We start from the raw sequence: 27808 nt of genomic DNA on the forward strand, positions 1-27808 counted from the left end.
AGTTGTTGTTTTTGATTTAAAAATATTATTCATGCATAGAAACTTTCAAGCTAACTTTCTTATTATGGCTTTGCTAATGCTGTTAGTAACATAACATATAAAAAATCTTTCACTTTAATACTGCTATTAATATTTGATGGCCACGCTAAACTTATAAAAAGTGTTGAGCTTATATAAATTTAGCACATTGTAAACCGTTCTCAATTTAATAAGTAGCTGACTTCCAACACTGTTATCGGTGATTGTTATCGAGTTAAGTAGCAAGCGTGCAAAAGCTCTATGCTATACATGTTCAAAAGCAAGACAACTTCCAGTGCTTGCCTAGATAGAGCATTTAAACTTCGTTCTGCTAACAAACAGCACTGTGGATTTTTTCATGACTAGTCAACGAATTTCGAGGCTGGCTCTGGCGCTGTGTGCACTTGCCAGGGCTGCTGCTGATAAGCCACAGCGAAAGCAACAAGAAATCAACAAAAAACAAAAAGAAAAGTAAACACAACGCGACATTATCATAATTGCTTATGCTTCATTACATATTTGCTCGCTCTGGAGCTTGAAGCTAGTAGCAGCTTGAAGGCGAGCGTTTGCTATAAACTGAGTGTAAGCGTTGGAGATCAACAATTGTGGGTTTTGTTCGCCTGTAGCATAATCGTTGTATAAACAAAGGCGATAAAACAAAAGCCACATAAATAAAGCGCAAATATTTGAAAAAAACCATACTCATGTATGCTACATACATATGCACATTATGATAAAGATCACGAACTGTATGCGCCGCAAAAAAAAAAAACTACAAACGAAACTTGAACCGAAAGGGGCAGTTAGTCAGCATTGGTTTGGCTTAGTCGGTCAGGCTAACGGTATTGCGGCACAGTTGCCGCACGCCCAAAAAGGGCAAGTCTGGCCACAAGCTTGGTGGCAGACACAGCCAGACAAAGGCATCCATCGACAGCAGCCGCACCATGTGTGTATCAGCTTTGAATTTGTTGTTGAATTTGTTATAAAGCCAATGTTGTTGGCCACGTTTGGGCTACGCCCGTGACTTGGCGATTTTATTTTCGCTCCATTTGCGGCCATAAATATTCAGTCAAGTGTCATCTCGTCTCGCGGCATGTGTACTGGAGTTTGAAATGAAATAGATGCTGCTGCTAGGCTGATCAGAGCATAAGGGGGCAGCAGTCAGTGAATAGAAAAAATGAAGCACAAACGACGAGCATATGAGCTGGCTTAAAACGAGTTAAGTCACTTCTGCGGTCGCAACCAAGTGGCTTCCTTGTCTCCAAAGCTGTAGCCAAAGCCAAAACCAAATACAAACCCGGACGCCCGCTTCCAGCTGCCAATTGTGTACGAGTCGCGCAGCTGAGGCTTACGGCCACAAAAAGCATTGGAATTATATTTTATGGTTATGCGCACAGGCAGCAAAAAAAAAAAAGGCAACTTGGCCCAGCCACAGCTTGGGCTTTGAGTTATGGCGTTTGGCAAAAGTGCATGTAATGTAGCATGTCGCCCAAGAGCAATGGGCATGTTAACTGGCCATGTGGGAGGCTCTGTGTTGATGTTCTTACTCCAGAAGATAAGTAGCTCACATGATTGAAATGTCATAACTGGCTGGCAGTCTATTTATTACTGCAAGTTAGTGGCAATCTATCAATTGATTGCAGCTTGATGAGGGTTTTAATAAAATATAGCTATAGCAAAATATTAGTAGAAATAATAAACTAAATGGAAAATATAATAAAATAGGTTATGGGTGACTTTCAAAATATAAAACCAATAACTTTTTATCAGCTCAATATTGTTGTTTACTCTCGATTATCAAATCCACAAATCATTAGCTGCAGTATTTAGCATTCCCACAGTTGATTAAAAGAGAATTTCAAATTCGATTTGCTTATAGAATGCTTTAATTTATTGCTCTGTTGTTTTCACACTTTAAGTTTCACTCCAAGTACTTTGCGCTCTTCTCCAAATTCTTTTTCGAACTGACAACATCTTCACGCTCCTCAGTCTCCACATTTGGTTTATACTTGTGTGCAATCCACATGAATATCAACATATCAATAAACACTAAGACGGCGTAGAAAAAGAATTCATACGACTGCCTTTCGAAGATCTTGAGCTTGGCTATGACCACAACTATGACATTACCAAATCCCATTGTTAGCAACCAACAGGCTTGCAGCACAGCCTTCATGCTGGGCGGTGCCTGTGCATAGGAGAACTCCAAGCCTGTGACAGAAACCAATAGCTCCGCTAATATGATGAAAACATATTGCGGCAGCTGCCAGAGCATGCTCAGCTCATTGGGTGCAGTGACCTCTACCAGCTTGGTATAGTAACTGCCAGGCTGTAGTTCATTGATTAGCAAAGTGTAGACACCGCCTTGTCTCAACTCATAGCCTTTCACGGCGATATCATCTATATATACTAAATAGTTACGCGCAGCCATACGCATAAGTTTGGTCTCATTGGCTGGATGTATAAACTGTTCCTTGCTGCTCTGCCAGCGGATGGAACTTGTCTGCTTCGTATTGGCAATGCTGCGGACTTGCGGATAAGTATCTCGCGGTTTGTTGACAAAGTCGCTGGTCCAAAAACTCGAACTGCTGGTATTGCGTGCATTGAGTATTAAGGACCAGGCGTGCTTGTGGGTGAGCTGCTGCCTTCCAGCCTCAAACAGTGGACAACTGCCGTCTGTAGAACTGAGAGTGTATGTTAGATCATAAACTGACGGCACGTGTAGATTTTTATCTGTATAGACGCTATATGGCAGCAGCTTCACACTGTTGTTGTAGAGATTGCTGGAGAATTCGTAGGTGCAGTTTTCCGTATTGAATATGCGTAGTTGTATATTATTCACGTAGGGCAGCACTGGATAGTTTTGCTAGAAGAATTGCAATTAGGCTTCAAGTCTACAGTCAGCTAAAACTAAACAGCTAAACTTACCTCCATTTGGAGTTCCAGTAGGCCAGAGCAGATAAACGCAACGCCAGCTAAAATCCCACCCAAACTTATTTTCTGCAGTGGTCGACTAAGATGCAGAAACTTCAGCACTGGATTAATAAGAACATCCTTGAGCGCAATTAGCACTAGAATTAATAATGGGTTTACTATATGAAACTGATCGGGTTTGATGCGCCAAACGCCAACGTCGCCATTCATGCGCGCCGCCTGAAATGTCCAGCGTGAGCCTTGCTGATCAAGCAGCGCATAGAAGAGGGGCAAAGGTAAATACAGACAAAGCACTCGTAGTATAATTTTAACATCCGTTATCATTTGCGGCTCATGCTGCTCTGCCGCGTAGTCCAGCCAGTGGGCACGCGACTTTAAATGACGCTGCTGCCATTTGGTTTTCACCGCTGTCCATATGGTGCGACTTACATTGACCACTATATTGCCTGCAGCTGGCTTGATTATGTACAGCCTGCTGCCTAGCAGAAATATAAGGATTGCTATGATCATAAGCACTGCAGGTACGCCAAAGGCCAAGGGATAACAGCTCAGCTCGCCAAAGCAATGCACATCCTCACGTAAAATGGGCGTTACGCTCACCGACAGAAAGGAGCCCGCATTGATGGAAAAGTAGAACAGCGAAAAGAACCCTGTGAGCTGCTTTAGCTGCTGTGGCACTGTAAACTGATCGCCACCAAAGCTGGCCACGCAGGGCTTGATACCGCCAGCGCCAACCGATATGAAAAACAGACCCATTATGGTGAATGTATTGGCTGGCAGTTGCAGTGGTCCTATGGCACCCAGCGTCAGTAAAGTGCAGCCACATATGTAGACCATGCTGAGGTACAAAATGGTTTTGAACTTGCCCAGCCAAGAGTCCGCTATGATGGCGCCAAGGATGCACAGCATAAAGGAAAACATGGCGCTCATGTGAAACAAAATGGTGGCCGCATCGTCGGTGTAGCCCAATCGATGACTGAGGTAAAACACCAGCACAGCTGATTAGATTGGATGCACACTATTGTCAGTCACTGTTTGGCAGTTAGATTTGTATTTACTCACTGCGCATGCCATAGTAATTGAATCGTTCACAGAACTCACAGCTGATAAGGAAGAACACTGATATGGGATAGGGTAACTGCAATTGACAACTGTTTGTTTCTTCTCTATTCGTTGTGACTATATACTACCTTTTCTTGTATTGCTGTGTCATTGTTGTCCTTGACTACTTTGACATCTTCCAAACTTTTGTCCACTGCAAGTTGCTTAGCTTTTTCGTTTGCCCCAACAACTGCTAGATCAGGCACAGGCTGTGGTGTCTTAACCACTGCAATGAATAAGCCTTATTATTAAATATTTTATATTATTTATTTTTTGCTAGCGCACCCAAAAGTGGAACTATCTCCTTTGGCGCTGCCATTGCAAGTGTCGGCCTAATACATTTATCTGTCACAGATTTGAGTGAAGGCGTAAGAAATAAAGAGACTGAAGCATATCTGAATCTCTATGTAAACAAGTAGTGTCTTTAGATAATATACCCAGCCAGCAATAAAATATAATCTTTATTTTAATAAAACTTAACCATGAGCTGAAGATTTATTAGTTGCTCATTGAGCGCTTAGAGCAATAAACTGTTCTCAGTTTCACATTTAGTTCTCATTGACAGGACATTCGCGCAGCAAACGGGAAGTCGAAGGCCACTTGAACACGCTTAGGTCTGCAGAGGAGTGTCTGACTTGGCAGACACTTCCGCAGTTATTCAAAATTAATTGTTGTTACTTTCACACTGAAAATTTCACTCCAAGTACTTTGCGGTCTTCTCCACATTATTCTTCGAGCTGTCAGCATCTTCATGCTTCTCGGTCTGCATATTTGGCTTATACTTGTGAGCAATCCACATGAATATCAACATATCGATAAACATTAAGATGGAAAAGAAGAAGAATTCATACGACTTGCCTGTCGAACATCTTCACCTTAGCTATGATCACAACAACAACATTACCGAATCCGAATGGTTAGCAACCAACAGGCTTGCAGCACAGCCTTCATGCTAGGGGGTGCCTGAGAATAGGAGAACTCCAAGCCTGTGACAGCAATCAAAACCTCTGCTAGGGTGATGAAAACATATTGCGGCAGCTGCCAGAGCATGCTCAGCTCATTGGGTGCAGTGACTTCTACCAGCTTGGTATAGTAACTGCCAGGCTGTAGTTCATTGATTAGCAAAGTGTAGACACCGCCTTGTCTCAACTCATAGCCTTGGACAGCGATATCATCTATGTATACTAAATAGTTACGCGCAGCCATACGCATAAGTTTGGTCTCATTGGCTGCCTGTATAAAGTGTTCCTTGCTGCTTTGCCAGCGGATGGAACTTGTCTGCTTCGTATTGGCAATGCTGCGGACTTGCGGATAAGTATCGCGAGGTTTGTTGACAAAGTCGCTGGTCCAAAAACTCGAACTGCTGGTGTTGCGTGCATTGAGTATTAAGGACCAGGCGTGCTTGTGGGTGAGCTGCTGCCTTCCAGCCTCAAAGACTGGACAACTAGAGTCTGCAGAAATGAGAGTGTATGTTAGATCATAAACTGACGGCACGTGTATATTTTTATCTGTATATACGCTATACGGCAGCAGCTTCACACTGTTGTTGTAGAGATTGCTAGAGAATTCGTAGGTGCAATTTTGAGTATTAAAGATCCGTAGTTGTATATTATTCTCGTAGGGCAGCGTTGGATTGTGTTGCTAGAAGAATTGCAGTTATAATTTAAGTCTTCAGTCAGGTCAGTTTCATATTTACCTCCATTTGGAGTTCCAGTAGGCCAGAGCAGATAAACGCTACGCCAGCTAAAATCCCACCCAGACTTAGTTTCTGTAGCGGGCGGCTGAGATGCAGAAACTTTAGCACTGGATTCATAAGCACATCCTTGAGCGCAATTAGCACTAGAATTAATAATGGGTTTACTATATGAAACTGATCGGGTTTGATGCGCCAGGAGCCAACGTCGCCATCCATGCGCGCCGCCTGGAATGTCCAGCGTGAGCCTTGCTGATCGAATAGGGCCCAGAAGAGGGGCATGGGTAAAAAAAGATAAAGCACACGTAGTAGCACTTTAACATCCGCTATCATTTGCGGCTCATGCTGTTCATCAGCATAGTCCAGCCAGTGGGCACGCGACTTTAAATGACGCTGCTGCCATTTGGTTTTCACCGCTGTCCATATGGTGCGACTTACATTGACCACTATATTACCTGCAGCTGGCTTGATTATGTACAGCCTGCTGCCTAGCAGAAATACAACAAGGGCCATAACCATAAGCACTGCAGGCACGCCAAAGGCCAAGGGATAACAGCTCAACTCTCCAAAGCAATGCACATCCTCACGCAAAATGGGCGTTATGCTCACCGATACGAAGGAGCCCGCATTGATGGCAAAGTAGAAGAGCGAGAAGAACGCTGTAAGTTGTTTTAGCTGTTGCGGCATCTTAAACTGATCGCCGCCAAAGCTGGCCACGCAGGGTTTTATGCCTCCAGCGCCCAGCGAAATACAAAATAGTCCCACTAGGGTAAATGTATTGGCAGGCAGTTGCAGTGGTCCTATGGCACCCAGCGTCAGTAAAGTGCAGCCACATATGTAGACCATGCTGAGGTACAAAATGGTTTTGAACTTGCCTAGCCAAGAGTCCGCTATGATGGCGCCAAGGATGCACAGCATAAAGGAAAACATGGCGCACATGTGAAACAAAATGGTGGCCGCATCGTCCGTGTAGCCCAAGTGACGGCTAAGGTAAAACACTAGCACAGCTGCAGATTGGTAGATTACTTTTTTTTAGGCACTGTAGGCTAGTTAGATTTGTGTTTACTTACTACGCATGCCGAGGTAGTTGAAACGTTCGCAGAACTCACAACTGATAATGAAGAGTACTGATATGGGATAGGGTAACTGTAAACGATATAGACAGCATTTAAATATTAGAGTTGTCACAGAAATCATTGCCGCTTCTGTATAACTTTAATTTCAATCCGGCAATAGTACAATAATTTTGCACAGAGTTCAAAGTTGTGTGGCGGAAATTTCCACGCGGAAATAATTAAAGCGAAATTCTATTTCATCAGAGATTTCTGTTTATATTTATTACCTTTTCTTGTAGCTCTGTGTCATGGTTGTTCTTGAGCACTTTGACATCTTCCAAGTTCTTGTCCAGTACCAACTGCTTACGTTGGTCGTTTGCCTCAACAACAGCTAGAGCAGGCACAGGCTCTTCTGTTTTAACAACTGCAATGTATATGTTTTATTATTAAATATTTGACAATACTTTATATTTCGGTAGCGCACCCAAAAGTGGAACTATCTCCTTTGGCGCTGCCATTGCGAGTGTTGTTCTAATGCATTTATCTTCTACAGACTTGAGCGTAAGGCGGTAGAAAAAAAGAGACTGAAGCATATCTAAAGCTCTATGTAAACGAGACGTGTCTTTAACCACGCAGATAAACTGTTCAGCCAGCAGTAAAATATAATCTTTATTTTAATAAAACTTAAACAAGAGCTGAAGATTTATTAGTTGGCTATTGAGCAGTTGGAGCAATGAACTGTCTCAGTTTCACATTCAGTTCTCATTGACAGGACATTCGCACGTCGAGCAGGAAGTCGAAGGCTTAATCGGCCACTTGAACACGCCTAAGACTGCAGCTGAGTGTGGCTCACTCTCTTCCGCAGTTAATCAAAATCAATTCAAGCTAGTATCAGACATTAAGATATGCAGCTATCTTCATCTATATAACTGTAGTATATGCTGTATGTCTCAATCTCAATCTTTCGCACGTGCTTCGTATAATGTTTACGCTCAATTTGCCTAAATGCAATTTGCATATATTTTAAGTGCTGATTTGCAACCTAAGTCTTGAAACTTTAAAAATTTGCGTTGGGCTTATTTGTTTTTTGCTGCGAGCCAAACGAGGTACGCTTGTTACTTATGTTAAGTGCACTTGGGTCACGTTTTTGATATTTCATTGAATCAAAACAAATTGCCGCTCCGCCTGTCAGACCTTAAATAAATAAATAAATATAAATTTAGAAAATGTCTACCCGTTGGGCAAAATCTACTCGTTAGGCTCAGAGCAGTACCAAGCCCAAGCTCAAGCCCAAACCCAAGCTCATAAAAAATGCCGCAAAGGAAACAAAAATTAGATTAAACATCATAAAAATGTAAGTCCCACTCAATTAAATGCTCAAACAGGTCAGTGCATGGTCTTAACTCTCAATGGTAAACAAATTGCCAATTCTTAGCGGTTTCAACATTTTTCTTTTTGCTTTTTATTTTTATTTCCATTTCTTGTTGCTGTTGTTGGCCGTTCGCTTTTTTTTTCGCTTGCCTCTGGCTCAGCACTTTGGCTAATTGACAATTTCAAGCAAGTTTTGCTCCGCCATAAAAACGAACTTTTCTAATAACCCCAAAACTCAGTCAGTCAGCTCGTCTAAGCTATTAAAAAATTAATTGCCCGCTTCCCTAAGGACAACGTCAGCCTCGGGTACACGCCCCATACATCGTTGCTAATACAGCTTTTAGAGCTGCTAAACGCCCGAGTCATCATCATTGTCGACTCTACGTTTGACCATTTGTTTCCCACCAAAGCTCTACAAAAAAAAGGGCTTGGCTTCGACTTTGCTTCGTCTCCCAAGCTGGCCAAAAAGTAAAACAAGACGCAGTGTGCAAGAAAACAAGGCAATAGAAAAATTGAGTTTAATGTTCAGCAGAAATACTCTGCAAAGTTTAGAAACATAATAAAGAAATAAAGAAAGCATTTAAAAAATATAAAAAATATACAATACCGCATAAGAAACTCAAAAAAGTGTCAGATCTGTATGCTAATTGATTTTATTTTTAAAATATATTTTTATTATGTTAGCAAACAGTATAACAATTTTTATTCAACCAACATTTATTTTTGTTGAAGATTTTTTTCTTTTGTTTGCTAACCTCATTTCTTTTATGCTTGCAGCTAGCCCATTAATATATTTTTTTCTAGAGCATAAAAACGTTTAATTTAGCCACAAGCTGCTAAATTTGTATTGCTTCGTTTTGTTCTTGCCTTTTTTGTTTTTGTCTACCTTTTTGGTCTTTTGAGTGTGCGACTGACCTTTCGTAAGCAGTTCTCTCTAATTGTGACAAGCAACAGGCTAAAGCGAGACAGCTGACAAACTGACGCTCAATTTAGCTCAATTTTGTTTATATATATTGTATATTTTTTTTGTATGTGGGCCCTGAACTGACGCAAGCTGCCAATTATATACATTATTACTTTCCAATTTGATAGCTCTTGACACTATATTAGTAAATAAATGACGTCAGCAATTGCGACGATTAGATTGCTTTTTGGGCATTAACATTTTTCGCGCTTCCTGTTGGCACTTCCGCTGCCCCAAAAGCAAGTGAATCATGACTAGAACTTAAAGACTTTATTTCTATATAGAGCAGTATTAATTGAACTTTAGTTCACACACAATTACGCCTGTCATTTAAAACTGACATGCCTTTTTTTTCTACATTGTTTATTAATCTTTGCATGAAGTTCATTTATGAATGAGCAAAAGCAGAACTGCAAACAGTGCGGCTGAGTGCTTTAATACTTTATGTGTCTGTGTGCAGAAGCCCAAAGCCGTCACAATGCGCAAAATTTTAATGAGTTGGAAATTTAATACCAGCCAGGCCAGGCAGCCAGCCCGCAGTAGCAGCCAATATTGCAATTGCCAAAAGGGAGAAAGGGGCATGAGCTGCTGCTGATTGCTCAATTCGCTGGTTGCAGCTGCGGTAGGTCGTCCCAACAGCAGCGCGCACACAATTCAATTTTCAGCAAACATAAATGCATGTGTATGTTTTTGTGTGTGTCTGTGTGTTCTATAAATTGTTGAATTTACATTTAATTAAGATTTTAATAAAGAGAGTGCAACTAGCTGCGACTACAGTTTGAACTTGACTTTCAAGTAGCGCGCTCAATGTCGACGTCGCTCAACTAATTCAATATTTAAAGCGGCAACGTTTGACTAATTTTTGTATAGCTTTAAGTTTATTATTCTTAAGTCTGGCTGCGATAAAAATAAGTCGCTTCCGTCCGTCGCATTTTGCACACAATGCGCAATTACGCGCGGATAAATTTTAAACTTAAGTTTTGTTTGCATTTAATTCATGCTAACTAAGCTGTTTCTTCTTCTTCTCGTTTTATCTTTTGCAGCTTATAACGACAAGTTGAGACGACATTATCGACGGCAAACTTTCTGCGGAAATGTAAGTTCTATTACTTTTAACCCTGCTCAATTTGCAGACACTTAATTTAATTTGTTGCGCTTAATTTTCGTCAGTTTATGTGACAACTCGCTAAGCATTAATTTATACACGTACGCGTATCACATGAACCGTAAACTTCAACTTCATTTTAACGCTCTTCTGCATTATAATTAGTCCTACGCGACGTCGTTAAAATCTTGGCAATGTCTCACTCTCTCACTCTGCACTTGTGCCCCAATCCAGATTGTTGCTTCCAGTGTGTGTCTCTTCTAATTGTAGTTTAACTTTCTGACATAATTTATGATGCTTTACTGCTGTTCTGGCTCTCAAGTTTGCTTATGTGTTTGTTGTTGCGCTAAATGGGTTTTTGTTTACCTGCTAAGTTTTCTCCTTTGCAGTTTTTTTCTGAAACTGAAATTCTGGGAATTTTCAAATTGCATTCAAATTCGCCAACAGTTGATTTATAGTTTGTTGCTGCATGGCAGATTTGCTACTTAGCGATATTATAAAGTTATTTATGCATCCTTTCCATATAATTAATATCTTGCATAACTCAGACAGGCGGAACGAGAATAAACTTGAACTTGAAAGGCAGATTTAAAGCTACACATTTAAGTCGATATTATTATTTAAACATGTAGTTTATTGAATCCGTCAATTCAATACTTTTAATGGATACTATCGATAGCATCACTGATTGTTTTACAATAAAAATATTTAGTTACATTAAATCAATTTCATAGCATTTAAGATAAAAAGTATTGTACTTTGATAGTGTTATTGTTAATTGATTTGCTAAGTTTAATTATAGCCTTTATAATCTATAAATATAACTTGCTTTACCGCTATGTGTAAGCAACATTAACTAACATCAACGAGTGCATGCGTGTCTCATCACTTTAATTTATAGCCGCCTTATGCAAGCGCTTACAGTGCTCGCCATAATTATTCAAGCAATAACAACTCGCAAACAATAAAAATATATATATGCGCAACTGTAAAAATTTGCCATCATTTGTAAATGAATCTTTAAATCGTCACGTTTAATTGAAAATTGCTGATAGCAAACGTAGGCAGCTAACAATTTTACATACAAACATGAATGTCTGACTGTAACGCTGACTGTTGTGGCTGTTTCTATGGAACTTTGGTGAGTCGTTCACACACACACTTGGTGACCTTCACACAAAAGTCTTTATGGGAACCAAAAAGAATTATAATAAAATTGTCTGTATATTCTAATAATAAACGTTATATACTAAACTTAAATCTTAAAGCTTTATGATGCTTGTTTAGATATCTTTGCTCATGTGTGGCTGACATCAGCCATGCAAAATGCAATGCAGAGTCATAATATTAACGCTTTTTTGCTAAGATTAATTAGAGATTTCATTTTATGATTAATTAAGCTACAAGCTTTTTGGGTGGTCCACACAGTCAAGTGCCCTGCGGCGGTTTTTTACTAAAATTTATGACTGTTCTTTGTGCAAAGCTGGCCAAAGAGCTTTAAACATTTATATTTGCACATGATAATGTTATTCATTTAATGCACACAATTTGTATATGCAAATTATGATACAATGCAAAAAAAGCCATTAATTTATAGATAGCCTAGTATTGTTTACATTTGCCAATTAATAATTGTATCAAAGTGTTTAAGCTTGCTTACTGTTATTTGTGGCACGTAGAGCAAATTTAACAGTGCGCAGCTTAAAGTTATTTTATGTGAAAATAATTTGTTGACGTTAGCTAAAACAGTAACAAACTTTTCAATTGGCAATAAATTGTGTTGGCTTTAAAAACAACACACAAAATAAATTGGCATGCATGTGGCCAACATAATCTACGCATTACAAGCTTGTATATATTTCATTTCCTTAAACAAACACAAACCAAACTACTTTGAATATTTACAAACTTAAGGCTTGGCATGCCTTTCATATACCGCAGCATACAAAACATAAATAAATAAATAAATACATGCTACATTTGCAGCTGCCTACAGACAGGTGCTTTGGTTTAACGTGGCTGAAAAAATGCGTTTAAGCCGCGTGGTTGTTGCATTGCAAAAACGCAGCAAAATAAAGTTGCGTAGCCCACAAGCCAAAAGATATCAAAAATTGGGTTAAGCAACTTGTTCAGTGTTGTGGTCGTTGCTGTTGTTGCAGCAACATTGCTGCATTAGTGTCTGGCTTTTTGTTCAATGAAAATGAAAGCAGGCCTTTGCAAATCAGAATACTGGTCTCAGTTATAGCCATGGCCAAGTGTAGGCCTGCACTTGTGAAAGTGAAAACTCAACTTTCTTACACTTGTCGCACATTACAATGTAATTTGTTTAGTTTGCTTTACATTTATTATCTGTGTCTAGCTAATGTCTGTTCTTTGCTGAGTGCTGCGTCTTTGTGGCAACGTGGGAGTTGCTGCTGCCACAATTTGTGTAAATATTTGCTTTTGGGAAAGTTTCACAGTTTAAAGCAACAAGTGTTGAGCATTTATGCCAATGCTGTTAACAGACTTTTCCTCAATTTTTTATGCTCGTTATCGCTGCTGTTGCTTTTGCTGTTGGCAAAGGATTAGGCAGCTAAACTCATTTGCATGACAAGCTGTCGGAAGCTGTCGATGCGATATACATGCAATATACATGACTTGAGCCAAGATATGTAAAAATCTGCGTGTTGGCTTAAAATTTTTATGTGTTACCTGCTTTCTAGCATGCCAGGCCAACCAGTTTTATTATTACAGATTTATTGGCCGCATAGGTTGTATTTTGTTTTTACTTTTTCACTCTTTTATAATATTTGGTTTTATACAAATTGACTGGGCAATTTCTTGCGGTTTCCCAAGGCGAAAGTCTTTGACTATATTTTGTTATAACTTTTTTTTAAGGCGTTGTCTCGCATTGCGCGCTGCTCTAATTCGGGCAATGTAACTTTAACTCCAATTTTAATTAAAGTGATTGCGCGCACCGGCACGTTTTCGATTTCCAGCTAAAAGGCGTGGCAGTGTGTGCCTATTATTAGCTGAAAATTCGCTGTAGCAATCATAATTTACAGTTGGTGTAAGCGAGCAAAAAAATGCGTTAAGTATACGCCGCATTAACTGAGATTGTTGTCGCCTGCAAATTATTTAATTAAACTAATTGTTATTTTCATTAAAATTATAATTACGCAAGCCGTTACAAAACAGCCAGACAATTAAAAAATCTAATTAATTTTATTTCACTTAAAATAATAATCAACTATTTTTTGCACAATTTTCGCTGCAAATATTTAAAAGTTTTACGCTCAATTACAGCAATTTAAGCGCGCAGGCTTGACGGCCATTTTTATTAAATTTAAATTTCAAATTAAAGTTCAGCAACAGCAGTTGCCATGCTGACAATAAATAAAACTGATGGAAGTTCATTGTTTAAGCGTTGTCAATATGAAAAACACATAAATCTTGGTCTGGTTTGTTGTAGCAACATATTGGAAAAACGCTTTTCCAACCCTAGTAAATGTGTGTCACATATTTGCATAGATTGGCATTTTCGATGGTCCCAAAAAAATAAAATTCGTTCGTAGTAGTAGTACTATTTGTATTTTTGTGCTCTACGCTTTGTCACGTGATTTTTTGTTCCAATTTAGCTTTATGTGCAGCTGACACGTTAGACTCATGTGCGTTTGTCAATCTATCAATAAATTTCAGAATGCGCTGTATTGATAACAAGCAGATACAAATTGTTGCGTAGTCAAGACGTTTGATTAACAACAAACGATCGATAGCGTGAGCAACAAGAGTTTTTAATTAGTTTTGGCCAAGTCGCAAAATATGTTTAAAAGGTTTGCGATATGAAAAAAGAATGTGTTTATTGAAAACTGGTTGAGTATGAACAGGAAACACGCGATATAAAGCTCAAGCCGGTTTTTTGATTTTTATAAATTTACAGGCAGGTGATTTTTTTTAAGAGGAGGAGAACTTGTTCTTTTCCCCAAAACTCTCACCACGAACTTTACCTCTCTCTCTCTCTCTTGCCGGGGCTTGTATTCATATGAAAATTAACGCATGTTCGCTGAAATCGACTGATTTAATTTAAAATTTATAACAAAAGCATTTGAATTCCGCGTCACGCTGACCTTTGCAAGTCATCAAGAAATTGTATGCAATTTGTAAATTACGCACGTTTTGCAAAGACCCTTGAATATAAACAAATGAAATACATAAAGATATAAATCACAGCTTGAACAACACGCTATAATTCCCTTGAACATCAAAAGTCGCGGCTTGGGCAAACAATTGTCAATTGTTCATTGAATTGCATGCTAATTAGGCTTTAAGCTTTTGATTGATGTTTGCTATTGATGGACAGCTGAAAAGGCTTACAACTGTTGCCGTTACATTTAAATTCACACCCACAACGACAGCAAGCAGCAGCAAGTGCGAGTGCGAGTGGTGTTGGTAGTGCGTGTTGTTTGCCAAAAAGCTCAAATAATCATAATAATAACTTTAAAGTTTCTTTTTATGGCAAAGTTAAAATTTGGCTTTCAATATTTGAAGGTCTTGGTAAAAAACAAAAATGTATGCATGGCAACATATTTATGTAGACTTGCGCATTGTTGCTGTCAGCTTGTATTTAATATATATATTTTTTGCCAGCTTTTAACAACACTTTTTGCTGCTATGACAAACAATCTGTGCTTATTGTGGCGACAAAAGAAAGTTTGAAAACACCCCGTAGGCAAGCGAGCTAATAGGGTCTGAGCATTAGAAAGAGACAGCATGAAAGTAAAGTTTGCTTATACGTATGTGTATACGTCGTAGTAGTAGTGCAAGCTAAGCTTGCACTTATACTCGCTTGCAGTGCAATTAAGGATGACACTCACACTGTTTGGGATGACAGTGCATTGTTCTAAGAACAGTGTGCTTACATTATAGAGTAGCTTAAAGTAGAAATATACTGCACACTTAGCCGAGTTAAGTGCTCTATAAATAGACAAAACTACGTTTATTGAATTGTAGGTGTGGTTGCTTTGTCTTGAAGGTGTTTTAATTTTTATTTTGTTGCTTTTTGCTGGCCAAATTGTTTTCAATCTGTCCAAAGGTGTCTTTGGCATTTTTATGACTCTCGCCAGTCCATAAAACATATAATGGACTTTCACTCTTTATTTTATACACACACACGCACACACTCATACGCTATATTTATTTATTTTTTGCTGTTGCTTAGTTTTGCCCAGCGTGCATTGATCTCATAGAGCATTTGGCGTGTCCAGTGGATGCTGCGGCTTTGGCTCAGAAGCAAAAAGAAAGAAAAGAAAACCACATGGAATTTCACTTTTGTTGTGCATTGTTTGTTTGATTTGACTGATTATCAAACGTAGTGTCAATTGATGACTTTGATTAGCATAAAGTTGTTGGCTATGTTCGAATTTAATTGGCTTGTTCATCAATCAATCAATCGCTCAGTCAGTTAGTCAAATAGACATTGCCTGACTGCAGGCAGTTTGAACGTCAATTTTTATGAGTTTTTTGACGCTCTGTTGCAACAATTAGCAACAAATTGGCAACCGGATGGGGAGTGCCACAGCAGCAACAACAATAGACAACAACAACAACAACTCCAACAATGGCGCTGCAGCAAAAAGTTGTCAAGAAAAATTTGAAGTTGCAAATTCTAGACAAGCGCAAAAGTCAACACTTTTTTGGAAGTTCTGCTGCTCTTTTCTTTACTTTTTTATTTTTGGCAAGTTGAAATGGTTGCAGCTTCTTCAACACAGCAACAGCAGCAGCAGTCGCAGTGGCAGCTGCTATGTTAATTTTACATATTGCAACATGCAGCTTGGCTGGCTGCTGCTACTGCTGTTGCTGTTGTTGTTGCCACAAAAACTCATTACATTGAATGCGCAAATGCAGCGCAATTTTCCAGCTGCCCCATTGCCATGCCACGCCACCTCGTCCGCTTGAGCTCAGCATTGTTGCCCGTAAAACTTTTGTTGCCGTAAAACTTTGTTGCTGCTGTTGTTGTTGCTATTGTTGCTGCATTGCATTGTGTTGACAACAAATGGTACTAAATTTTTGGCATTGCATAATAAACTGCGCGATGTTAGCGCTGATGATGCGCGCAACACAAAGTTGGGGCACAAGGGGCAACTGGGGCAGGCAGAGGCCGATTTCGACAGGCGGCAGCTTAAGCGCAGTTGAGCAAGTAAGACAATAACTTTTCCTCCGTGATGACATTATTCACGTGAAAACTTTAGCTCCAGTGAGAAATGGGCTGAGCAGAGAAAGATGGGGAGGGAGCAGCATTGATTTAGCCAAAAAACGTTGCCAGCAACAAAATTCTCTTAGAGCAAAATATCTATAGCATTAATCCTGGTGACGTTGGCAGGCAACAAGCCCAAAGCAAATATGATAAGACGACTGCTGAAGCTCTGCTCAGGCTAATTTATTTCATGTGCCATAACTCAAAAGCCTGACTAAGCAAGGCAGGCAACCCTTCCTTCTAGCGTGTTGCATGTTGCAGCAGCAACCCACAACTGTTGCCACTGGGTGACTGACTGTGGTGTGTGTGGCGCATATGGCAAATGGCAAAGCTTAAGAGACTGCAAATGAAAGTTGCAGCTGCAAGTAAAGACTCCGCATTCCTGCATGGAATATTTCTTTCCGCAAAAACTGTTGTAAAGTACAACTGTTGCGTGTTGTTGTTGCCTATCTGTCATGACATTTGGCCGCTTGCAGCATCTTCGGCTTCAACTTCAGCTTCAGCGTATGCCGCATAATCAGCGGCGGCTTTATAGGGTTTTTGGGTTTTCATGTCACACGACAAGACAGTTGCTATCTTTTCATCTCAAGCATATTTTGCTTTTTACTTTTTCTATTTTCAAATGACGCGCAATTTGGCGTGGGATTTGCCGTGGCGCGCACAAGTGAAACTAATTTGCAGCGGCACAAAGTCAACTCAACTCTTAAATTGTGTCAAATGTTGTTCAATTAACTTGTACGCTGGCAAACCTGATAAGAGAGCGCACCCTCCTCCAAGTTCCCACATAGCCAACAATAGACGCCACATAAAATGCTGAGCCCGAGCTGCCCCCGCAGGCCAGAGGTGTGCCCATGTAGCGCCTCAATTGGGGCTTTGCCGTAAAGTGTAGTCATTGCCAGCTAGGCGGCTAGGCAGGCTGCTGCCTCTAATCAAGCACGTAAATAAAGTTAAAGTTTATACATGTAGCCAAGCACACAAATAACGCTAAAACCCCATCGGCTCGATTGCCGGCGGGGCTATGACATCAAATCAATGGACGGGCATACACACATGGACTTGTTTAAGCTAGGACTGCTGCCGGCTAACAAAAGCGGCCAAATGACAACATCAACTGCGACATATATCCAGCAGCTGTTAGCCCTTGCTACACTGAGCGAAACAAGCACAGGCCAAAGCAATTGCAATACATGCCGCAGCTGCTGTTAATGAATTAATAGCAACATATAAAATATAAAGTACACGCAATGTTGTCACGCTTTTCGCACAGTGTATTTATTTATAAAGAGTTGCCTTGCCGTGTAGCATGTACTTAAAGTATAAATATAGTCAGAGCTTTGCCCCAAGCGGCAAACAACAATAAAAATTGTTGGTCGTATGTAACATTTGATTAGCTTGTGAAAAGGGGCGAAGAGCGAGAGCGATTGCCGCTTAGTCAGCTTCCTTCTGGGCTGCGGCCCCAAATGCGCATACATATAATATATATAGTATGTAGCCAACAATGGGGCTAAAAGTGAGCAGCAGCGCTGGGCCCAGTTGGCAATTAGAGGTTGAAAGTTAACTTGAAGCTGGGAAAATTACTTGCATAACCCACACAGAAGCTAACAGAAGTAGAAGTAAAGTATCTAATGTTTCATATTTAAAAACTATGTAGTGTAGTGTAGTGTAGTTAGTTGCCTAATATATGACAATAGCATATTGTAAACTTGATTACGTATGGAGTGTGCCAAAGCTAAAGCTTCAAGTTTGCGTGCGTAGCGCTTCAAGTGCAGCGAACTGTGCAGTTGTTAACTAAAAGAATAACAAAATACAATTTAAACTGTGTTGTTACTGTTGTTGGTCAGAGGTGAAAACTTTACAACTGGCATAAACTCCGCATGTAAGACACACTCAAAGTTTTGGCTAAGTCCATAAACTGGGTTAAACTTTGCAGCCATAAAGTGCGTTGGAGTTTAAGCAATGTACAGCGAACTAAAAGTAGCGCAAGCAGCGTATTTTGAATACAAAATATGTTTTAATTATTAGCAGCTACTTTACTAAATTGCAACTGACAGCAGCTTTGATCAGAGACGTAGACATAAATTAAGCAGCTTCAATGCCAATGACATGTTTCATGAAAATCAAAGTAGTTAACATCATTAAGGCCAATTTCAATCTGCATATGCTTATGTTTGGCCAAAAGCTGAAAGCCGCTTCCTTTCCCAGCAGCAACACACAATAATGCCGCCATATAAACATCCGCTTATCGTGATAAATCAAAGCCACGAGTGCTGTTAATTTTCCCAGAAAATCTCAATGCAAGACGCGTGCAAAGCGCAGAGCAGTGTGGAGTGGGCTGGGCTGGGCTGGAAGTTGGGAAATGCCTGCCCCGAAACGTGAGCATGTGCGTGCAAGTTGAATTTATGTTTTCACGGCAGAAAAAATTTATCTTAAACAAGCATGGCGGCATTAAAGTCTCTTGTCTGTCTTTATGCATATGTGTCTGTGTGTGTGTGTGTGTGTACATGTTGCTAATTCTAATTAAAAGCAACAACAACTCAATGTAGCGAAAAAAGAAACATAAACATGAAGTACTTGGCCAATGTGGATCACATCAGCTAGAACTACGGCTATTTAGTCTAGTGTCTGCTTGGCTGGAGCTAAAGCTGATTGTGCGGCGCCGCCTTAACCACAAAATTCTGTGTGGGGGCCAAGAAAAGTGTAAGCAGAATTAAATTGTGCACATTTCCGTGTGACGGAAATTGCTTCATGTTTGTCATACGAAGAAGAGGCCCTTTGTAAGCCTAAGCCTAAACAACCACAACAAAACATTAGAGAGCGGAAATTCAGAAAAATTTTGGCAGTTGGCAGGCAAGATGAAAATTGAAATGAATTTGAAATTATTTAGATTTATGTTACACACAAAAGCTGCTGCTGCTGCAACTGTAAATTGTGTTTATTAATTTATGCGCTGATTGTGGGCATTTCAATTGAATTTACACTGAATTATGCTAAATCGAAATTAATGCTTCACAGCTAATTTCGTTTGTGTGTGTGTGCTGCTGCGTAGGTGTGATAATTTTATTAATTAAGGTACATAATTAATAAGCATAATATAATCGCCTGTGCGCACATAATTCAAAGCCAAAACTTTGGCAACAAATTTTACAGTATTTATGATGCAGATAAATCACAATTTGTGTTATGAAAGTTGCATTAGTTTGAAACATAACCTCAACAAATTTAGGTAACTGGGTTACTTTATATTCGCATATATTATTATTTGCTCTCGCTTGGCAAATATGTTAATTGTCTTAGCTTGAATTCTTTATATACAGATGATGTTATGAAAGTTGCATTAGCAAAATGGCGCTCAAAAGTACAGTTGTGCTTGAAACATAACCTCACAAATTTAGGCAAAGGAAGTTTGCTCGAGTTTGTACAACTGTCTAAATTTAATTAATGAACGCGCCTGTTGGCTTGTAATCTAAATTTAATGCACTGTTTAAGCGCCTTTTGCTGAATGTCAGGCACATAAATTAATTAAAAGTCGGAAAGAGATATAAATACAAAATACATAGACAGCAAACAAACGTAAACATAAACAAATTACAGCATGCAGGCAAGCGTTTCATTTCAGCTGACAATAATTAAAGCAACTGTGCAACAAAAGCAACAAACCAAACCAAGAGAGCAGCAGTGACAACAACAAGCGCAACAAGCAGCAGGCAAGCAAACAAATCAACAAGCAGCTGCACGCACCACGCAGCATCAAAAGAAATAGCCGAGTCATCTTTTGGCTGGCAAGGGCTGCTGCCATGTTGCATGCAGCACGTTGCACGTTTGCAGTGGCAATTATGTGTATGCAACGCCGCACACAAATTGAAATGAAAAAAAAATGTACGCAACCCCCCCAAGCAAGTCGTCAAACAAACCAGACAAGCTAACCAACCAAAGCAGCTAGACTCGTTGCATGACATGCACACACATACACACACACATACATAGGCACACATATGCACACACTTATGTTGATAGTTATTCTACAAGAATTGTCGCTTACAATTTGTCATTCTGTTTGCTAGCTTAGCACTTACTCATCAACAACGTAATGATATTAATGTTTAAAAGGCAAAAAGTGTGCAAAGAGCAACAACAAAGCGCAACATACAATGAAAACATAGATATGAATGTGTCATTTGTAATTGTTGTACAAATATAAATATATATGCATGCATGTAAGACGAGAGCGTCATTTATTTATTTTTATTCATCTGTCGTCCCCCCTCGAGGCGCTGAGGTCGTGTGGGTCGTTGCTTGGCTGTCGCTCAAGTACGTGTACAGTTAACTGGAAATGCAAATAACACTTTTTAAAAATAATTGTTTAACAGTGAAAAACAGTTGAAGCTGAACAAGAATTTCATTTAAAATTTAATTAACGCAAATATGCAAGCAAAGCTAAAGTGGAACAAAGCAAAGCTTCTAAGAAATGTAGAATACATTTTTATTAAATTTAATACAATATTGTCAGTAGTTTTTTAATTCAACAACTTCACTTTTGCAACAAACTAAAAATTTTGCTAGTGAATTTTAATCTTATTTAAAAATATTATATGTATGTTTTTATGAATTGAATAGATTTCATTTTGCATGCTTTCTATTCAGTTTCTTTCTTTGCATAAATTTACAACAAATTTGTTACATAATCTGTTAAATCTTTAAGCTCTCAACTTACATCAGCTTCAGTTCCACTGTTAGGCATTTTAAACAAAAGCAACAGCGACAATAAAAGCAACAAATTATCGACAAATAAAAAGCAAAAACAACGCAGACAGCTAACAAAAGTCATATGTCAATTGGTTAATTAAAAGCGACGAGTCGACGTAGCGACGTCGATAACCTTTTATGTCAGTTTTGGGTTGTGATCAATGCCTGCACTTGTTGTTGTTGTTGATTTATAAGAATTTAATTTATTTTTAGTATCTTTCACTTTTGCCGCGCGGCAGCAATGAACTTTAAGCTTAAATTAAAACACATGCTAACTCATAAATAACAACTTGTCTACTTTTTATTTACAGTTGTAACATTTTTTGGCTTAATAGCAAAACAGACGACAACACATAAAAATGGTAAGCAACAAGCTCTAATTGGGGTGAAAAGAAAATAAAAATTATTATGATAATTTACATGATAAATTAGCAAACACTTAAGTCATTGCTACATGTCAAGAGCGCCCAAGTGGGAAATATATTTCTTAATTTATGCTCAGGCGAAATGAAAATTTTCGTAGCAAATGCTAGCGCATATTTTAAGCCAGGCCAAGCCAACGAGCGTGCGGGCCTGGTGTGGAGGAGGTTGGGATTCAGCGTTGACCACTTAATATACACTGAGTTATGTTTTTAAATGTAACCAGGACAATGGCAGCAAGCGCGCGAGTTCGCGATTTGCAAGCAAGTGGGAATATTCACGCCCAGTTAAGAGAGAGAGAACGGCAAGCAATTTATATGCGCTGGCGTTATCCCCAGGAACTGGGTCAGTTGCATGTGAAGTGCTGCTGCAGCAATTGTAACTCAGTTGCATGCCACACACTTTAAATTCGTGGCAGTGAAAAATTCAATTACGCTTTAAGCTCAAACTACAATTGTTGGCGCACATAGCGTATGCGTAATTATTAATTTCTGTTTTTGATAAGCGCGCACAATTTCCGGCTCATTAGAGCTGCTGCTGCTGCTGCTGCTGCTACTGTCTAGACAAGCTGGCAGGACTCGCTTCCTGGTCACCCATGGAGCGTAATTAATTTAATGGCTTGGGCTGAAAGTTGTTAATTTTGCAAAATGCCTTTACAGCCAGATTAGAAGCAATTGTTAGTACTAGCTCTAATTGTGGCATCGTTAGTGTCTTGCTTAGCTACCAAAAACGGAGAGGGAGGACTTGAACTCCAATCAATTGCAACATCTCAAGCGTATTGACAACAAAGCCAAAGCAAATCGAATCAGAGTTAATAATAAGCTGCTTGTGAGCCTTGAGTGCCGTGCTGTGTAGCTGAGCAACCAAAACAGACTCGTAGCATGTCTAATTTAAGCGCACATTACGTATACGCAGCGTGTGCGCTGCTTGTTATGAACTGACAGCATAAAAAACAAGCAATAATTTAGCAAAAATACAATTTTATTTATGGCATAATTTTGGGCGTTCAGGCAGCATGAGCAAATATATATAGAAAACGTATAAAATTAGTTCAGAGAGATTCAACAGCTTGTGACGTTGTTTTGTTTGCTGTCTATTTTATTTGCGCGCTTTTAATTTAACTCGCAGTCCCTCCTTGCTGCTTATATACGGCGCTGGCAGCTGCGACACCTGCACGGACTGCGCGCAACACAATTCCAAATCGTATTGCTGCAGCAGCTTAATCAGCGCCACTTTGATTATCATGCTGGCGAAACTGTGCGCTGCAAATAGTCCAGAGAATTCAGAAATGAGCGCTGTGTGCAGTGTGGCATGCAACTTACCCACGCATTGAGCGCCGCCAATGCCAAAGCCAACAAAGGCCGTGGCCGCCGCCGCTGCCTTTGGCTTGCCATGCAGAAAACGCAATGGCTTATAGCTGAGCGGATCCGCGAAATGCTGCTCATCACGCTGTATGGCCAGCACTGGCACCATCAGCGTCTTGCCCTCGCCTATGGTGAACTTTGAATTTGGCAGCGTGTAGCTCTTTCGGCAAATGCGTTCAATGATGGGCAAAGGCGGATATTTGCGCAGAGTTTCTAGCAGAAATAAAATAAATAGCAGGATAAATAAATGCAGTAAAGTTAAACTTAAGCTCATTGTTTTTGCTTTGATTTTTATGTCTACGCAAATATTGGCAAAGTATAAAATTGATCAAAACAAAAAGTAGTGCAAGGGAAAATAGTGCAATCTTATATATGTGAGGACTCAGAGCAAAGTTAGTTCTCAAACGAAATAGTTAATATATTTTAACTAATAAAACTAGAAGTAGTTTATTCTTTTTGCTACATAAGCAACTTTTTCTATTTAAGAAAATTAAAACAAAAAGAGTTCGCTTTAAAACAAAAAACTTTTGGAATGATTTCCAATGTAACCTTTTTATTTCGTCAAGGAAAATTCCGCATTTAATTTAATATAAGAATCTAGTTTTAGGCTTTCTTTCTGAAAGATCCGATCAGTGTGAAATTAAATCATGGCTAGTTCGTAATTGAAAACTTTGCTGTGAAGCAATACAAATTTACACCGGAAGACAGTTTGGCAATATTAAATTGTCGGACTGTGTATTAAAATTCTCTCACCTTTCAGGCATAAGTGGGTTTCCATTAATTGTTTATTTACAATATTTACTGTGCTAAAGTTTCACTCACCTTTCAAACACATGTCCATGTACTTGAGCTGCTGCAAGTGTGGCAAGCTCAGCTGCAGCTTGTCCGCTTGAAATTCCGCCAACTCAGTCTGCAGTTTCTCCACAATCAAAGGCTGCTGAGCTATTTCATAGAGCGTCAGCGTTATAGTCGAGGCAATGCTATTCAAGGCGGACTTCAACAAATCCTCGGCAACTTGCGCCAAGCGCTTCAGGCACAGCAATTTGTCTTCCTCTGCAAAGGGAAAGCTTGGCTTAATTAAAGACTTAATTGAGTTTGGGGGGCCGCTTACCAATCGCATGTTCCACTTGCCACTTGTCGCTGCTGAGATCGTTGCCGTTGCGTAACTTCACCAGCAGCTGCAGCATGTCCTTGCGTATAATGCCGCGTTCCTCGCGCTGCAAAACATTTTGCTGTATGATGTCCAGCAGTCGATAAGTAAGCGTTGACTTTTTGTGCAGCTTGCGCAAAGTGCTGCAAATATATGCAAAATATATAGCCAAAGTCGGTGCAAGTGGCATTAATGCTTACAAGGACTGCAGGCAGCCATGACTAGTCAAATTGTTGGCATAGCTATTGAGCAAATGATCGCTTTGCTCAAAATTGTTGACATCCAGGCCATAGACTAGATTGCCCATAACATTCGCTGCATAGCTGTTGAACATATAAAAGTTATTATAAATTTTTAGTTTAGTTAACGATACTTACACTCTGAGCAGCTGCTGCAGTTCCAGCTCGACGCTGCCTTGGGTCTCTAGCTGCTGCAAATGCTGCAACATATGCTCGCCCACATGCTGCACATGCTGGAGCATGTGCGTCAAGCGCTGTGTGCTAAACATGGGCGCCAGTTTCTCCAGCAGATTGAAGCGCCTGTAGCCCTTGACATAGTCCCACTTGCCCTCGCTAAAGTGCGCGTTGCCCTGCTGCAAAATGTTGCAGGCCAGCTCAACATTGCGCACCAGCAGCACCGGACGAAAGAAGCAATAGATGCCGAGCAGACGCTCGCGGCCCGTCTGATAAGCCTCGCATATGGCGTCCACGTGTCGGAATTCACGGCGATAGGCCTGGCTGAGAAAACGCCAGCTGAGTGCGACGCGCTCGCTGGGAAAGCCCTTGCGCTTCCAATAGCTGTAGACATGTCGCACATACAGAAAGACCAGCGAGTAGACTAGAATCGGCAGCAGCAGCCACATCTTGCAGCGCAGAGAGTCGTTGATATACTAAAGCCGCACTGACTGACAGACAGCGCAACCAAAAACAACAACGAAAAAAAATGCAGATAATTATGGCAGCAGGTTCGCCTGAAACCGAAAGTTGCGACTGGCAAACCCAAAGAGCGACCAGGCCAAGCCGGCAACAGACTAAACAGACAGACTATGTGCTATCGCCCTTGCCCTTATGCACAGTCTGCTGCTATCTGCGGCTCTCTCAGTTGTCGAGTCTCGCGCGCTCTCTTTCGTTGTCTCATGCTGATAATGAACACAGCCGGCTCTGTGACTCTCGCATCGCATCCTGATAGTAATTCATACTCTAAGCAACAGTTTATATATATTACTTAATATATGATTATCAGCAACTTGTTGTGCTCTGCGCTACTTTTGTTTACATGCGCTGCTCTCTTTCGCTCTTGCTGCAGCATTTGTGCAGCTATTGATAAGCCTTATACATAGCCTATATATATATTTTATATAGCTGAATTTGATTCTATACTTGATTGATTGACTGCGCGCACGTCCGCATCAGACAAAACTGGATTCGGCAGTCCAGTTTATTTTTGAGTTATGCCAAAGTTGGCAAGTTTTTTTTTTTTTTTTTGTTTACAACTCTTTCTGCAAATTATCTTATCTTGCTTTAGAGCTAAGCACAGCTCTCTAGAGTAGCATTGAGTAAACATTCTTAGTACTTGTTATCTGTTTAATCTACAAATGATAATTGCATTTACAGTTATCTTTATCTAACAATAAGTGCATGTTTGAAAATTCACAAGCCAAGCGACTTGACTAGGCTTATCAAAGGATTTATCAATGCACTGAAATGAAACAATGCTGATAATTTTAGCATATGGAAATCGAAGATAACTAACTAATTTAACAAGCACGCAGCTATATATAAACTTGGCTATTAAATTAATAACATACTCAATGGCCTTTGATATATTATTTTAACGCTTTGTTTACATTTATATTTTTATTCTTGACTGTAATCTCTCAAATCAAATCGTTCTGAGTCTCTAGAATTTATAAAGTTACAGTCAATTATACACAAATCTCTTAAAAATTATCTGTTGCTATATGAAACAAATACACAAGTAAAAAGGAGCTTGAATTGATATTGGATTGGTTTGTTTCTAAATCGTTTAATTCCAATAATTTCTTTTAAATTTTTACTTTTCATGCTAAATTTCTTTTTATATTTATTGCCAAACTAAACTTAGCTCAAGTGTTTATGGCAAAATAAACACTTAAGTGAATTTAAAGCATCATTTAACAAAAATGGAAACTTGAAGAGTTTCTTTCCTTTTTTTGTATGGCTGCTGTTCGGGGCCACTGACATTTTGTCGTAATTGTTTGCAAACAATTGCCAAGTCATGACAATTACACGAGTGAATGGACATGCGGCAAGCAAGAAGGATGTAGTATGAACATGCAACATATGCCTAGGCCATGACTTTGTCAATTTCGCAACGCTTTTGATCAGGCAGCTTGCCACAAGCTGTGGCCACAAATGCTGCGCCAGCCCAGCCAGTGCCAAATAAAGATGAGCAAACTTTATTGAATTGTGGCTGAGGCCAAATCACTTTGGCAGACACTCAAAAGCTTTATTTATGCTAACGGTACACACACACACACAGCACTTAGCATGACATCCTGCCCCCAATATGTTGCATGTTGCAACGCATAACTTGGCCACGTAATATTGGCCATGTAACTAAGCGCGCTATATAGGGCTTTATATTTAAATCAACATGGGAATTTGCATTAAGAATTATGTGGAAGTGCAACAATTTGCAATACAAAAGCTTAGCTGGCTTCGTGGCAGTTGCACTAGTTGTAGTTGAATAATTCAGTGCAGTGGAAAATTGCCTCCGGTTGCTGTTGGCGTGTCGACAGCAGCAGCAACAACAACAACAGCTAAAAGTTGTATATTTTTTGCAAACAAAATTAGCATTATTTAAGCTTGACATGCTAAGGGCGTGATTAACAGTTTCCTCTTTTGGCTGCTGACAGTTGAAGGCTAAGGACTTCACTATAAATAGCATTCAAAACTATTTATGCAAATTTACAAGCATCACATTAGCAGCACCCACATAAACATTTAATTAGAGCTCTAAAAGCCAACAATTAAATTGTCAATTAAGGTGCAAGCATTTGCTTGATTTAGTCACAACTCAATTGCAAATCAACAGCAATCAAAACACTAGACAAACCATTAAGTGTGCTATTGATATATTAGCCTAAGGCAAGCGACTTCGAGTTACGTATTTATTGCTGCAGAGATAACAAATTTCAATTAAAGATTATAAAGTCAGCTGAGTGCCATTCAAATTAGCTCAGGCGTTAAATTTGCAAGATAGAAGAAGATAGACAAAAGGTAGCTGCTATAGAAATGAGCAGTGCTTGAGACTCAAGAATTTTATTGCTTATATAATTATATGGATATTAAGCACTTTAACGTATATTGTTTTCAAATTGATTGACTAAGTTTTTTCTAGACATGTCTAACAGTAAAACTATACCCGTTATATATTTGTTTAATGTTAGCTTTAAATTAAATACCAACACCTTAATATTATAATGCAAAGTAATTAAAATCTGCAAAAAAATTTAAAAATATTTGTCAAAATAAAAGAAGCCAGATTTAATTAGATTTTGTTTTTGCATTCTAGTCAACACTGCATAATTTGATGCACAATTTCGCTTGATGGAAACAAAATCAAAGCAAACATAATTTATTGGCTGCTGGCATAAATATTGTCAACAAATAAATAT

The 27808-nt window shown here is 39.4% G+C and overlaps 4 protein-coding genes across 4 annotated transcripts in view; 1 reads left to right on the forward strand and 3 right to left on the reverse strand.

The window, feature by feature from the left end:
- The window catches only part of LOC108607921, a 42835-nt gene that overhangs the window by 9316 nt on the left and 5711 nt on the right, over positions 1–27808 (forward strand). Inside the window, exons 2-3 of the mRNA XM_017999034.2 lie at positions 10180–10232; positions 21528–21578. Of these exons, the coding sequence (XP_017854523.1) occupies positions 21576–21578 (3 nt within the window). The 5' untranslated portion in view covers positions 10180–10232; positions 21528–21575. The remainder of the gene's footprint in view (positions 1–10179; positions 10233–21527; positions 21579–27808) is intronic.
- Positions 1888–4378, reverse strand: LOC108607918 (peptide transporter family 1). Its single transcript, XM_017999031.2, has 5 exons — positions 4339–4378; positions 4143–4279; positions 4015–4090; positions 2947–3950; positions 1888–2884 (listed from the first exon to the last, which is right to left on the reverse strand). Exons 1-5 carry the CDS (start codon positions 4370–4372, stop codon positions 1940–1942), a joined length of 2196 nt encoding a protein of 731 aa, XP_017854520.2. The 5' UTR covers positions 4373–4378; the 3' UTR covers positions 1888–1939.
- Positions 4510–7319, reverse strand: LOC108607919 (peptide transporter family 1). Its single transcript, XM_017999032.2, is given in 7 exon segments — positions 4510–4906; positions 4908–4964; positions 4966–5694; positions 5750–6753; positions 6817–6892; positions 7089–7225; positions 7286–7319. Coding segments are annotated over 7 exon segments (2196 nt in total). The 3' UTR covers positions 4510–4747.
- On the reverse strand, positions 22629–25158 carry LOC108607920 (probable cytochrome P450 310a1). Its single transcript, XM_017999033.2, has 6 exons — positions 24528–25158; positions 24351–24473; positions 24112–24293; positions 23823–24053; positions 22959–23213; positions 22629–22898 (listed from the first exon to the last, which is right to left on the reverse strand). The coding sequence occupies exons 1-6, from the start codon at positions 25010–25012 to the stop codon at positions 22735–22737; spliced, it is 1440 nt and encodes a 479-aa protein (XP_017854522.2). The 5' UTR covers positions 25013–25158; the 3' UTR covers positions 22629–22734.

This window comes from Drosophila busckii, chromosome 2L (assembly GCF_011750605.1).
Source record: "Drosophila busckii strain San Diego stock center, stock number 13000-0081.31 chromosome 2L, ASM1175060v1, whole genome shotgun sequence".
Lineage (NCBI taxonomy): Eukaryota > Metazoa > Arthropoda > Insecta > Diptera > Drosophilidae > Drosophila > Drosophila busckii.

Excerpts from the sequence above, each read along its gene's own strand:
- LOC108607918 (XM_017999031.2), bottom strand. The coding sequence starts at position 4,372 with ATGGCAGCGCCAAAGGAGATAGTTCCACTTTTGG. Across the intron at positions 4,091-4,142 it reads ACACAGCAATACAAGAAAAG|TTACCCTATCCCATATCAGT; the intron begins GTAGTATATAGT and ends TGTCAATTGCAG. Across the intron at positions 2,885-2,946 it reads TACTGGAACTCCAAATGGAG|CAAAACTATCCAGTGCTGCC; the intron begins GTAAGTTTAGCT and ends CAATTCTTCTAG.
- LOC108607920 (XM_017999033.2), bottom strand. The coding sequence starts at position 25,012 with ATGTGGCTGCTGCTGCCGATTCTAGTCTACTCGCTGGTCTTTCTGTAT. Across the intron at positions 24,054-24,111 it reads GCAAGTGGAACATGCGATTG|AGGAAGACAAATTGCTGTGC; the intron begins GTAAGCGGCCCC and ends TTCCCTTTGCAG. Across the intron at positions 23,214-23,822 it reads CATGGACATGTGTTTGAAAG|AAACTCTGCGCAAATATCCG; the intron begins GTGAGTGAAACT and ends TATTTCTGCTAG.